Here is a 13,520-nt window from a genome sequence, read left to right as displayed (position 1 = left end):
TCCCAAAGAATCTATCGTGAAAATTACCTCGGCTAAGACAATCTAGCAATAAGTAAGGTCAAGCAAATGCAAGTAGCCTTCAGGGCAAAGATGGATTATTTGCATTTCGAATCGATAATAATCACGACGGCGTTACATTACCGAGCACAACAAATGTCAAAAACGAAAATTGCAAATACGCCTGGCTATTATCTTTGCTGTCACGGCGACTTTCTTCTAACATAATGAAGCCTTCCGCCTTTCGGTAACGTTGCACGCGAGAAAAGTCCTTTCGACCCTCAATGAGCGCACAAAGAAACCAATTTATCACTGTCACGTTTGTGTCATGCAATAATGCCATCGTGGCTGTTGTCGCGCATTGACACCACCGCCGTCACGAAGGAAAGTTTCGCTAATCTGAGAAGGAGAGAGGAGATCCCCTACGGCGCGATGAATCGCGGCCGGATCGTGGCAATTTACGAAGATAATTCTGGGCAATGAGCAGCGAGATGAGACGAGACGGAACGATCGTCGATCGGCATTCAGCCTTCATCACGAGGAAGCGCCGTCCTCCTGATGTCGTCGGAGATTCCTTCGATGAACGCACGAACGGCGAAAGGCGAATGTGGGCAGACGACACGTCGTGGAATTACCACGGAATACCGAATGCTGTTTCATAATCCGCTTCGCCGGACTGCATATCGGATTGGATACCGCGTTTCTTCAATTTCGCTTACGACTCGCTGAACCATTACGCTCATAGTCTCGAAAGTTGCAATAATAAAAAAAAAAATTTTAATTAAAGAGAAAAGATGTGACAGTTAATGTACAAAATGTATTGAGTAACAGCAGTACGGTATTCGAAATTAAAGATGTATCCGAAGCTTGAATCGGGATCGATTCAAAATTGAAGTGTTTCAAGTGTTCCAAAATAATTTTCAGTCTAAAAGTCTAAACAATCTGAACTGATTATAGAACTTCGTGTCGAATAAAACGAATCTCGAGGCATTATTTGCATGCACCTATATATTCCATTTCTCCTGGGACGAGTGAAATGTCCTTTGAAACGGCGGACCTTTGCTCCACGTTTAGGCACGCTGTTCAAGCATGTGCGTAAAGCACCTAGGAAGCGGGTTTTGTAACATCGAGACAGGTGTTCTCGACGTTGCGCCACGCCGTGGCAATTTGTCCTGCGTGTACACGTACAGGGTGTCCCCCGAGAAGTTGCGTACACGCGGCTACGCAAGAATTCATTTTTCTTGGCAAAGTATTTAATTTCTCACATTCTTACATTCATTATCATTATCAAAATTCAATCATTGCATCGAATCATCGTTTTCTCATGAAAAGCTTCGAATTTACCTACTTAATTTTCGGTAACTCTTGCAATATATTTTCCTCAGTGTCAAACCTTCTTTTGCCAATTAAGTTCCTGAATAAAATTCTCGTCTCATACGAGAGAATAGAACGCAAATTAATTAAACGAGACTACGTTTGTTGAAGGACTTTTATAAGACACCCTGTATGCGACAGTGTGTACGTGCGTATTCTCTCCGTTCTCGTAATATAGAGATGCCGATGGAAAAGTTATATTCCACGTGCCCTGCGGGGTTTCGACATTCCGTATACCTTGCGTATCTCGCCGTTGCAGCGATCCAAATAAAAATTGACTCAGCAATAACCGACGAGATTGGCACATTATTGAGCGTAAGAGTTGTACCATATTGACACGAGAAATATTTAGATATCTTATATTTTACTTCTAACATTGAATACTTTTCAAACATTAGGAAAAATTATCAAATATCGATATTAACATAATGTTATATCGTGATAATTATCATCATTAAGTTGACGTCTAGAAGAACTCGATAACGAGAACATTATCATTTGAAAAATTTTTCTTACCATTTATAAACTCGGCATTTTAAACTCTTTATATTATTCTGCGATATTGCATTATATGCGTTGTTCAGAATTTATAATTTCGTAATACTGAAGATGACCTAATTTAAGGTCGAAACGTTTATTTTTCCAATTGTTACATAATTAAAATATAAAAAAATTTTCGCTACGAACATCTTGCGTTGTGGTATATACCGTTAGATTTTCTCGTTTCGATAACGAGATATGGCCGAAATTAGAATATCCATTTAATAGCAGAGATTGAAATTTATTAACATTGATTATTCTAATCCCTGCTGCGTGGAATCTCTGTATCAAAACATTAACATCATCCACATATTCATCCTCGAGATGTCCGACCACTTAGGGTTATCCGCTTAGCTTAGGGTTACAAATTCTCCAAATGAAAAGCTCCTGCTGTTTGCGTAAAAAATCGCTATTCTCTCATCACATCCACGTGCATTCCACGTGCGTCCGTTGAGCTCTCGAGCTCTCGGAAGAATAGCGCGCTTCACGGCGGAATTTCGTTCCGCGATTTACCGTTGTACGTGCGCTCAACGTCAAAGGGGAATCCCGCGAGGAAGCGCGGAAGGGTTCGCGCGATATTGCGGATACACGTGAGGTGTAAACGTGCCCCGCTGTTGAGAAATAGCGCGCCCGAGGTAGTCGTCTCGCGAGGTCGCCGTCGGTGCTAACGGTATTATATCTTTCAGATACGTACGTCTGCATATATGCCTAAAGGCGGATGTATACAGATACAAGTCACATTTGTAGAATTGGACGTATCATCAATTGAATATCGTGTCGTAACGATATTCAAATCGTTCGATGATGCGTGCACGTAAAGCGAGGAAAAAGGATATTGTCTATGTCGTATCCTTCAATCCTTTTCCTCACCATTCAATGTTCTCTCTCATCTCTCTTCATCAATGACTGGGTAAATGATTGATCGACGCCTGAACGATTATATATTTGGTTGAACAAATTTGCTGACACTAACCGATGTAATAAACCGTAACGAATTAATTATATTTTAAAAGGAGAGGTTATAGAAATCGATAATCCTATGACGGGAAATATGATTGTTATCGATGATTTTTGTAATTTGTGAAATATTTTCTTCGTTCTCGGTTATCTATATTGAATCTTTCTCTTTATGTATCTTTCCTCACAGTTTATATGACTAACAATAAGTAACATTTCTCAAATAGAAAGCTCTAAAACTTGATTATGTAAGAACAATATAAATATTTCATAATTTATTCAAATAAGCAGAAAAATAAATTTCAAATGAAAAATGCAAAGTGTTTTATGGTATTTTTAAAGTAGATAAAATTGTTGTCCGGATTTTTATTTATTTATTGAAATAGGCGAGATATTTCGGAAAAAAATCAAAACTGATAAAATATTAGAAATATTTATCTGTATCTAATAAACAACATGTGATACTACTTGTGTAATATTGATTATTCATAATGTTGAAAAAAAATGTTTAGCATCTGGAGTATTAACGAAAATTCTTTAAAATACTTATAATATGATCAGAGATTTATCGAAATCTCTGTAACGAATAAATCTCTGTCAATCTGTTTTGGTTGCCTTTACGCGTCCATATTCTTATCTCGTGTTTGCGATGTTACGATGGCTCTTTAACATGCGAGAAGAAATCCTGACATTCATCGTCTGGCATTAATAATGATCCCCATGGTCAATACTATCTTTTCCATATCTTAAAAAATTTTTTTAATTCATTTTGAAAAGTTGACCAACAACCAACGATTTATCATAGTAATTTTAAAATATTAAAACATAAACTCTTTAACGAGAATTGCTTCATGTTTCTTAAAATCTGATTGAGATGATAGTATGAAGTATCGTTTACGATCAATTGCGGCGTACCGAGCTGTTAGCTGTATTTGAGTCTGTATTTCTAGAAACATAATAATCACGTCGCGACATGCGGTGAAAGTGTGCGAAAAGAAGCTCGGAAACAGTGCCGGCGCGTAAAAGTAACGTATGCGTCACGTGACAGGTTCAAGACAATGATGACGAGAAAGGGAACGAAGAAGAGCGAGAGATGCGAACAATAAGGAAGACATGCTAAATTCCCCATCCTCGAATATGGACGGGTATACGTCCGAGAATGCCAATAACAAATATCTCCGCGTGAAGCGGAGATTACACGCGAAAGAGAAAACATGGTAATGAATGCCGTTTTGTGGCATTCATTATGGAATTGTACCTAAAAGAAGCTTTCGTAACGCATAAGATATCCTCGAGGAAGAGCTTAGCAAGCTTCGGTTTTTCCTCGAGAAAGTCTCAAGGTGATATTTTTTCTCTGATTCTATTAATTCTTTTTAATTATGTACTTTTTTTTAATACGTGATAAAATAATGTAATAAATAATATTTTCTTCTTCTTTTTCTTATGTTATAAGAACTCTGACCTGTTACATTTCTCTCATATGCTTGTGGTGCGCACGCTGATTATTTAATTGTCACGAGCAGACAGTTTTAATGCCGATTCCGAACGGCGGATTTTTCAAGAGGTGTTTCTATGAGTAAAGATACTCTCGAGAGGTTGCTGGCCTTTTCCGAGAGGAGACACGAACGTAAATATTTTGGTTTCTACTGGGATCGAATCTGGGACCTCTGGCATGATAGACCAGTGCGTTGTCTGCTATACCACGCTTTCACGCTCATAATAAATAATATAATATAATAGAATAAATAAAGTGATAATTTATAATTAATTAATACATACGTATATAATAACAAGAATAGAAATTGCATTACATTATCGCATCGGTAATAAAGATTAATGGTACAGATTCGCGCTGTCTTCCATTTTGTTTAAACAATCTTTTGCATTTTCTGTAGACTTTTACGTTCGATATTATTTCATCGCGTGAATGTTTCGTAATTTATTGAATCCGGAATAGCATTTAATATAGAAAGACGGTAAATGTGTTGCGCGCAGAATCTCTAAAAGAATTTCGCCGTTTTACGAATTTCGCGAATAATAGCGAACGCGACGGCGGCGGCGGCGATCGTTCGAAATTTTGCCGCTGGCGATATTTTGCGGTAACTGCGAATTAATTCAGAGCACGTACAAGAGCCATCAACGGCCGCCTACTCGCGCACATTTCCTCGGGCACGGTAACTACCTGCCACGTTATGATAATTAAGAAGCGAATCGCGCGAGCACCGCGGCTATCAGTCGGGATAATCGAGTGTCACCGACGAAATTTGACGGTGGCCTAATACCATGTCGTCGGATTCTACGTGAGATTTGTTATCGAAGTCGTGGGATTTACATAATTTGTAGAATCATTCACTAGTATTCACAGAAATTGAGATGTTTGAATTTGGGTCGGCATACATATGGAATCTTTTTTTCACTTTATAACTGTGATTGATTATTGATCTTAAGATCAATGATGTAGATTATTACTATGAGAAACGCAAGACATGTGACAAAATCTCTACAAAGTAATAGGAGGAGACGGTATATAAGTTAATGTTAATATTAACGAAAAGAAAATGAAAAATGATTATATATACATATATAGTATAGGAAGTCACATCATTTTTCATTTTTTGTTAATATTGATATTAATTCATACATTATTTCCTATTCTAGACATGAACAACGATAAAGAAATATTATATATTATTACATTGAACAATATTATATTTATTGATATATTAGAATATATGCTTATATATTATCGCTGTCATTTATAAACGTCTAATGAAGCCGTACACGTGACATGTTGCAATAGTCAGTCTGAATCAGTTCCTACATACAGTCGTCGACTATGACATAAGCACAATACGTACGTACATCAAATGACATGTTGTCAATTTACATAACGCATCTCCGATTCGTGAATGATAATTATCGCGTTCGTTGTAGCGAGAAGAGAACACGAATCGACGCATTTCCGAGGCCGTGCCCGATCCGGTCGACGTTTCCCATTTATTTCCGCATTCTGTGATGATTATTAAAGAGATATCACATCGCGTTTTTCCAGTAAATCGATATCAGAGAAAGTCATGTGTCTCCACCGCGACGATTCCCTTTCCTATTTTCGTAATGCCTTTGAAAATTGCCAACTCCATCGAACGGCGATTTGTCGAAAATTATCGGCGTTACGTAAGGACCGTCGATGCAATCGCGAATTTCTTCCTCCGCACTCCGGTTACACGATAAGATTTCCTAAGCTTAGCCACGGTGCAGAAGTGTGCAACGTGTAATTTTTTTCGTCATGTAAAAAATTTATATTACGATTATTTTTTTATGATAAAGATTTTACGAAATGTATATTTCATTTGCGCAGGTGCAAAGGCTCGCCGATTACGAGAGGTACCTGGGACAAGAAGCAAGGAGCTTGATAGATAGTGAGTGCATTGACAGCGGGTCGGTCCTCCATCGTGGACAGTTAGAGGGTGACCTTCATCGTATTCAAGAATTGTTCCCCGGTGACAATTTGCGGCTGCACGAGCGAGACGTTGTCACTACGGTACGACACGTATCTCATTGACATAAAATAAATATTTTTTGCCATCTAATATATTAGGTCATTTAAAAAGTATCCGCGGTTTTTTGTTCAATTTTTGAATGAAAAAGACCGCGGATACTTTTTAAATGACCCAATAATTCCCAAAGATACGATCAGGACTTCAGTGAAAAATCGCGACGGTGATAAAAATGTTTATGCAAAGCAGCCTTATTATTTTTCTCGTGAAAAATGTATACGAGCAGCGACAAACGATGCAGACGAACGGTATCGCGGACAATGCGCCTTGTAATTCAGTCTTTCTCACGGTCGTTTAGACGCATCTCGTTTTTCTGCGTCCGCGAAAAATGCTCGCGTGTCGTCGGCGTGGATACGCACTTCCTTCCCACGTTCATTCGCATATCCATCGGATATGAGCGTATATCTGATAATTTCTCTCAGCTATATTTTTACCCGACTTGCCCGCTGATTGTTGCGAACGGTGAAATTGACGGCGTGTCGTTCGTTCAATAGAGTGCTCACTTTCTGTCAGCACAAAAAATATATGGAAACAAACTAGAAACTATGCCACCGAGATAGAGACTGGCAAATGACAATGGAACGTACTTATATTATTTCCATGAAAAGCACGTCATTCTTTTTTTCGTACAATAACGGTACAAATACAGGGAAAGTTAATATTATAAAGAAGTAAAAAGAGTCTTATAAAAAAAAGGACTTTGCTTCTTTAGATTCCGATATCGTTGAATCACGATTTTTCTTTAATATCTCAATATATAATATATTTTGTCTTACGTATTTCGAAATTATAAGATCAGCTTTTTTCTTGTACGTCGTGGAGTACAAAAATTACGGGCGTAATATTATTACGGTAGAAATAACAATCACTCAAAAAATTACTTTTCGTATTTCTATATTCAAGGAAAAACATTTGCGCAGTTGTATTTTTATCCCATAAAACATTCGTGTCTATTGGTAATCACTCGAAACTTTCGCTGTTAAAATCCTCGGGCGATGCACTTTCCAATGCTATAAAATATAAATGATAGATAATCTACCTGACGCGTTGGACGTATCAATGCCTTGTCTGGGTTTTTATGCGTTAACAACTCGATGACAATGAGACGCGAAGGTGTCTGTTACTATCCAATCGGCACCAGAAGTGATTTCGTAAAAAAGAATGGCGAGTGAAAAATAGAGAACGTTGGACCATGTCAGAGAATCTAATAAGCCCATGTATGTTAATCTGTCCATTCGCTATGAAAGCACTCGCTACTTTCGCTTGTAGCACACCTTAGAAACTCGCCGGCCAAATTTGGTAGTGACATTTTTCAGGCGCAGCTTAATACTCCGCAGATGTGTGGCACGTATATGATGATTACACGACGCGATTAAATGCGATGATAAAATTAGCATGCTCTAAGCCCTGCGAAATTCCCCGATCGAATCGTTACAAGAGGAGCTCTAAATTTGCATTTAGATTTTGTCATTTAGATAATCTAACGTAAAAACTTTTCCTCTTTCTTTCTATGAAAAAAAGATTAAATATATTTAGATGCCAACAAATGCGAATTATATCGAATTAAACATTTCTTTTTCTAGAAATAACTTTAATCATTATTAGTCGTACGTTAAATTTTAATCTAATTTGTTTTCAGAAAACAAAAAATATGTTACGTAAAAGAAATGGTAGTACTCCAGTCAGGCTAACAAGAGGACTTTCTCAAAAAACTCTGGATACCACGGATAGTACTTCATCTCCAACGAAATCGCCGACTAGGACTTTTCTTTTGGAAACGCCAGTTCAGTTCACCACGGTACGAAAAGCTTCAGGAAGTGATGAAAATTAAAATATGCACATACATTTGGATATTTTAATGAAGATTAAGACTTGATTAATGTTAAAGCGATCGGATTTTAAAGACTTGTTGATTTTAGGGCATGCAATCTCAAGAAAGGCACCTCTTCCTCTTCACTGACCTTTTGCTTATTGCGAAAGCCCGTAGCAGCGGGAACTTTAAACTGAAGCAAATTGTAAAAATGAGTGAGCTCTGGCTCACGGCCGGTCACATAGAAGACGTGGCAGAAACCAGCAAATCCGCTGAAACCAGCTTCGTCATTGGCTGGCCTACTACAAACGTTGTAGCGACTTTCATGTAAACAGGCTTTTTTCCAAAACCAATATATCTTTATTATATTCAAAATTGAATATAATGATTAAAATCTAAATGTTAAAAATCAGTAGTAGTTTTGGAAAGCTTACAATAATTATCATTATCATGGTGAAATCATCTTTACAGGACCGCCGCAACGCGAGATCTCTGGTGGGGACGTTTGAGTGATCTCGTGCAAAAGGAGAGCATGAAGGAGCCACCAGAGACGAACATTCAAGTCGTATATCATGACAACGACACGCACACCGACTACGTAAGTATGCTCCGTCTTTTCACGCAAAAGCGGATACATTCACAGTCACGCCTTCGTACAATCCATTCTTTGCGAATACTCGAATCCGCGGGATTTAATCATTCGACATTCCTGATAATATTTTTCTTCATGAGAGGTATCTTTTTTGTATCGCAAACGTCGGTGCCGAGTTAGAATCGCTATGTGCCGGCATTCATCTTCAATCATCGTAATTCATAATTCATCGACGTTGTATAAATGTATAAACTACTTGGATCACGAATAAATTTCCGTTAGATAAACGCTGTCTATCGTCGGTAAACAAATTTCAATGAATCGCGCGTCGTATTATTCATTCCTTTGTAATCTGGAGAGGGAAAAATACATATGTGCTATTTTTCGCATCTTGTAGTTCAAGACAATCAAGGCCCGTTCCGACATGACAGCGCATGACTGCGTGAAGGAAGCGACACCGCTGTGGGGTCTTCAAGGACCCTTCCAGCTTTGGGCTCGAACGTTCCCAGACGAACCACCATATCCGTTGATAGGACACGAGCGACCATTCGCCGTGAAGATGTCACGTTTACGACATATGCTATCGACAGATGAGGGTTTCGATCTGGTGCACATCAACAATAGCGGCGTCGACTTGTGCCACTTCATTCTCAGACCCGTGATGAAGACACCCGCGAAGAAGAACAATCGGTCGAAAATAACGGGCTTACTGCGTCGCTCGTTGTCGTTAAATACAAACCTTTTTGGTGTACCTCTATCACGATTGGACGAGAATGGCCTGCCCAAACCCGTTCTCGTGATGTTACAGCAATTATTCGCGAAAGGTCCTTTCATGCAGGGAATATTCCGCAAGTCCGCAAATGTTCGAATCGTTCGAGAGTTGCGAGAACAGATCGAGTCCACAGGAGATCCTAGTTGTCTAGAGGATGCTCCAATTATAGCAGTGGCAGCTTTGCTGAAAGACTTCTTGAGATCTTTGCCGGATCCTCTCTTGACCTTCCATCTATTTCCCCTCTGGATGGACAGTTTAAACACGCCGAATCCTGTCCAAACCATTAAAAGGTTTATTTATTTTTAGATTATAATTTATGTTAAAATTAAAATGATATAAATTTACGTCTTATCAAAATTTATATATTAATTATTACATTTGTTATTGTTGTTAACAAAATTATTTTTGATAAAATGAAACTAATTGGAAAAAATTTTCAGCATTTTAGATAGGCTACCGAGGGCGAATTTCACATTACTGTCGCATTTAATTTGTGTACTGCATCATGTGGCAAGGCGATCGAAACGTAATCTCATGTGCGCCAGCAATCTTGGCGTTTGCTGCGGTCCGAGTTTGCTTTGGTCCTCGAATCCGTCGGTGAATCAGAGTAGAGCGATTCCGACAATCACGGAAATGTTAATACGTCACTGTGAGGATTTGTTTGGCACCAGTGTCACGCAGCTTCTCGGAGAAGATACACGCAGCGACAGTGGAGCCGAGGAAAGTACCGACAGTCTTCACTGTAAGTATTACAATTACTATGTAATACAATTACTATGTATTATGCTGTTAAATTATTGTTAATTATATCAAAAGATATTAAATCAAAAGAAAATATTAAAATATTGGTTAAAACATTTTAATAATTACGTTATCCGTTATTAATAAGTCTCTTATGATGCAGCAGGTGGAATATCCTTGGACAGTCTGGAGCTAACAGAAGCACCACGTAGAGATCCTATGTCTTTGTCAAGGGACTCAGGCTTGACCTTATCAGATTGCCAATTATTCATCCCGGAATCGCCCGTAGGCTCAGAAGATTCTGCCCCAAATGCCCCATCGTCTACCAATTACGAGAAATCTTTTGCGAAAGAGGAGAAGTCTAATAATAAAACCTACATGCCAGTTTATAGATGCGGATGGGAGGAAAGATTGAATGGTTACGGATCCAGCAATCATAATCATACGAGTAATACAGAGCACAACTTCAGAGAGGAAAAGACCAACGGGTGTTACCCCAATCCGTCTCAATCATCTAATTTCCAACGGCAAGATTGGTTGCGGGCACAACTTAAAAGAACACCCAGAACGAACAAATTGGACGAACACGAGCACAGAAAAGAGAGATTTAATGACAAGGACACATATGATAGGGAGTATCTTAGACAGGACACGATGAAAGAAAATGTGGAGAACTGTAAGACTTATCGAAGCAGACAATTAAACGTAAGCTATGATATATTAACGGAGGATTACAATAATAAAAGCTTGCAACAGGACATCCGAAGCGCCGAACGGGTATCGATTCATGATTCGGAGCAGGATCTAACGAGTGGTGGCGATACACCTCGCTCTGGTAGCGATTGTTATGAGTTTAAGAAAGCTAAATCCTCCGAGGTACAATACGTGAGTCTGGAGTCACCAATGTCGGAAAAAGAGCGCCGTCGTCAAGCCCGCGACCGTGAATTATACGATGACTTTGTTAGAGTAAAGGCAATATATATGGAAGCGCTTAAATACTGCAAAAGTAAGGAATCAAATGGTGAATCTGACGGTAAAATTACATATTGCGATGAGAGGAGTCGATCGACTGAAGTTTATGGAACTTCGGATGTGAACGATTCCTATAAAAGTGTAGTCGACCTCAGCGAGGATGAACAGGAGGAAAGAACTACATGGCCAGACACACCGCCACCATTGCCGCCAAGGCTCAGACACCTGCCACCGGTGCACATGAATCTCGAGGACAGGCATAAAGTGGCGGGTAGGTCCAGGTCTCTACCACCGCCACCGCCTTATCGACCACCACCGCAACCTCGCGCTCCTATTACGACGAGGCATCTAGGATTCGGCAGATCCGTCGTCGACGATGAGAGCTATGTCTGAGAACAAATGTCGAATTCTCTACTGGTTCTTAATTATCGAATATATCTCTATTCCTCTCATTATCCCGGCGTGTATAATGTCTAAGTCGTAGAGTCGCTACGATGATTGAACCTAGTCCAAATCGAAACATGTATCGGGATAAAGAGATGGCGTTTTTAAATCGCGCCGTCGCGATTTTTCGTTAAGAGCGATGAGTACTTATCGTCCTTTTTTGATCAAACTTAGAGATAGCGAGATGAATGAAACAAAGTCAGACGGCGAAATGCAAAATTCGCTGTTTATTCATAACCGCCGATAATAGATCTTGGCCCGTGTTCTTGTCGCGTTTTCGATATTGTGTTCATTCGATATATATTTTGATTTGAATTTTTTGCATAAACAGACGAAACTTTGATTCAGATGAGACACATTTGGAAACATCACCCGAGTGGCCCAGTGTATCATTTTATTCTTGTTAATTTAATGAATTGTTTAATGAACAATAAGAATAAAATGACATACAAGGGGATTTAAACAGTATTTTCGAACGTAGCTATGGTAGTATCAAGACTAAACACTACGCTAAATCGAGAATTCGGGCCTGCGATTGTCATTCAGTGATTCAGGGTGCTTCCACGAGTGTTAATTCATATTATGTTAGTAGGTTTAATATTTGTATTTAGCTAACTAAGAAGCATAGACTAAACAAACGGACAATATATAAGTAATTCTTTTCTCACAAATAACGTTTATAAAAACATTAATGAGAGATGAATTTTCTATAAACATTCAAAGTTTTGTGAAAATACAATCTGATGCTGCTTGTTAGCGGCGCAATAAAAGGCACAATCATGCGCGCGACGATCATGTAACATTCTGTATTATATTTTTTATTTTTAAACAGAAAATCTTTTATTCTTATAAATTAATTTTAACGGATGCGTTCTTCAAACCGAGTGCCCTTTTCTATCGATGCAACAGCGCGTTTATGTTTTAAGTTTATGAAAAGCCAAGACCATGTTGTGGGAACAATCATAACGATGACGTTATGTAGAAGAGAACTCGTTTTCTAAAGAACATTGTAAGATATTTCGTTTTGCGCACTCATAACTGATATCAATTTAAAGCTGACTGTAAGTTAAGAAAGTTCACTTTTTTCTAGTGTCATTTTTTTTTTAATGGCTTTGTTAACAACGCATTAGTTGTGTTTTAACAAAATTTGTTTGACAAAATTATCTCTTCAATATTTTCTTTTTCAGATATGCCTATTTGCCAGATTTTTCCTTATTTGCATTGAATAATAATCTTCCTCGTAATTAACAATGATAAACTTTGTTTCTCTGACAATTGTAACATGATTTGTAATTATAAAATATTGTGTGCGTGAATACAATTATCTTCTAATACGATTATCTTCTTAACGGCTATAGAATACAAGAAGTGTTGAAGTGTTGTATACTATGCGACTTTGCCGTTCTTTGTATATATTAAATTGTAAACTCTGTCATCTTTTATATCATTGAACTTATGGTACAATGTGTAACACCCATAAGATATGTATACTTATCTAAATTATATATGTTATGCTATAAAAAAGCAAATATATATATATTTCATATTTTATACACTTACGGATGTTTTTCAATACTCCTTTGTTTTGTGTGACAAGATTACATATATAATTAATTATATTACAAAAATATTTTTTCTATTTATTAAATATATTTCTCAGAACTGATAAAGTATTTATTAAGAAAAATGATGATTAATTTTAAATTGAAAAAATTGGACAAATTTAAAAAATATTTTACAATAATTTCATTTTTTATATTGAGA

At 37.9% G+C, this 13,520-nt stretch overlaps 1 protein-coding gene across 5 annotated transcripts in view; it reads left to right on the top strand.

Moving 5' to 3' along the window:
- Window positions 1-13,315, top strand: part of LOC105153557 (rho GTPase-activating protein 20) — a 197,537-nt gene extending 184,222 nt beyond the window's left edge. For 3 of the 5 annotated variants that reach the window (XM_087406343.1, XM_087406341.1, XM_011068465.2), the window contains 7 exons: window positions 6,227-6,409; window positions 8,065-8,223; window positions 8,345-8,562; window positions 8,707-8,833; window positions 9,225-9,889; window positions 10,040-10,341; window positions 10,504-13,315. In XM_087406343.1, coding sequence (XP_087262469.1) covers window positions 6,227-6,409; window positions 8,065-8,223; window positions 8,345-8,562; window positions 8,707-8,833; window positions 9,225-9,889; window positions 10,040-10,341; window positions 10,504-11,705 — 2,856 coding nt within the window. In that variant the 3' untranslated portion in view covers window positions 11,706-13,315. The remainder of the gene's footprint in view (window positions 1-6,226; window positions 6,410-8,064; window positions 8,224-8,344; window positions 8,563-8,706; window positions 8,834-9,224; window positions 9,890-10,039; window positions 10,342-10,503) is intronic. The other 2 variants (XM_087406344.1, XM_087406345.1) reach the window with 2 other exon arrangements.
- Window positions 13,316-13,520: the final 205 nt, after the last annotated feature.

This window comes from Acromyrmex echinatior, chromosome 5 (genome assembly GCF_024713525.1).
Source record: "Acromyrmex echinatior isolate Ae372 chromosome 5, ASM2471352v2, whole genome shotgun sequence".
Taxonomy (NCBI): Eukaryota; Metazoa; Arthropoda; class Insecta; order Hymenoptera; family Formicidae; genus Acromyrmex; species Acromyrmex echinatior.
Note: the sequence above shows the minus strand (reverse complement) of the source record. Positions and strands in the feature narration are given on the sequence as shown.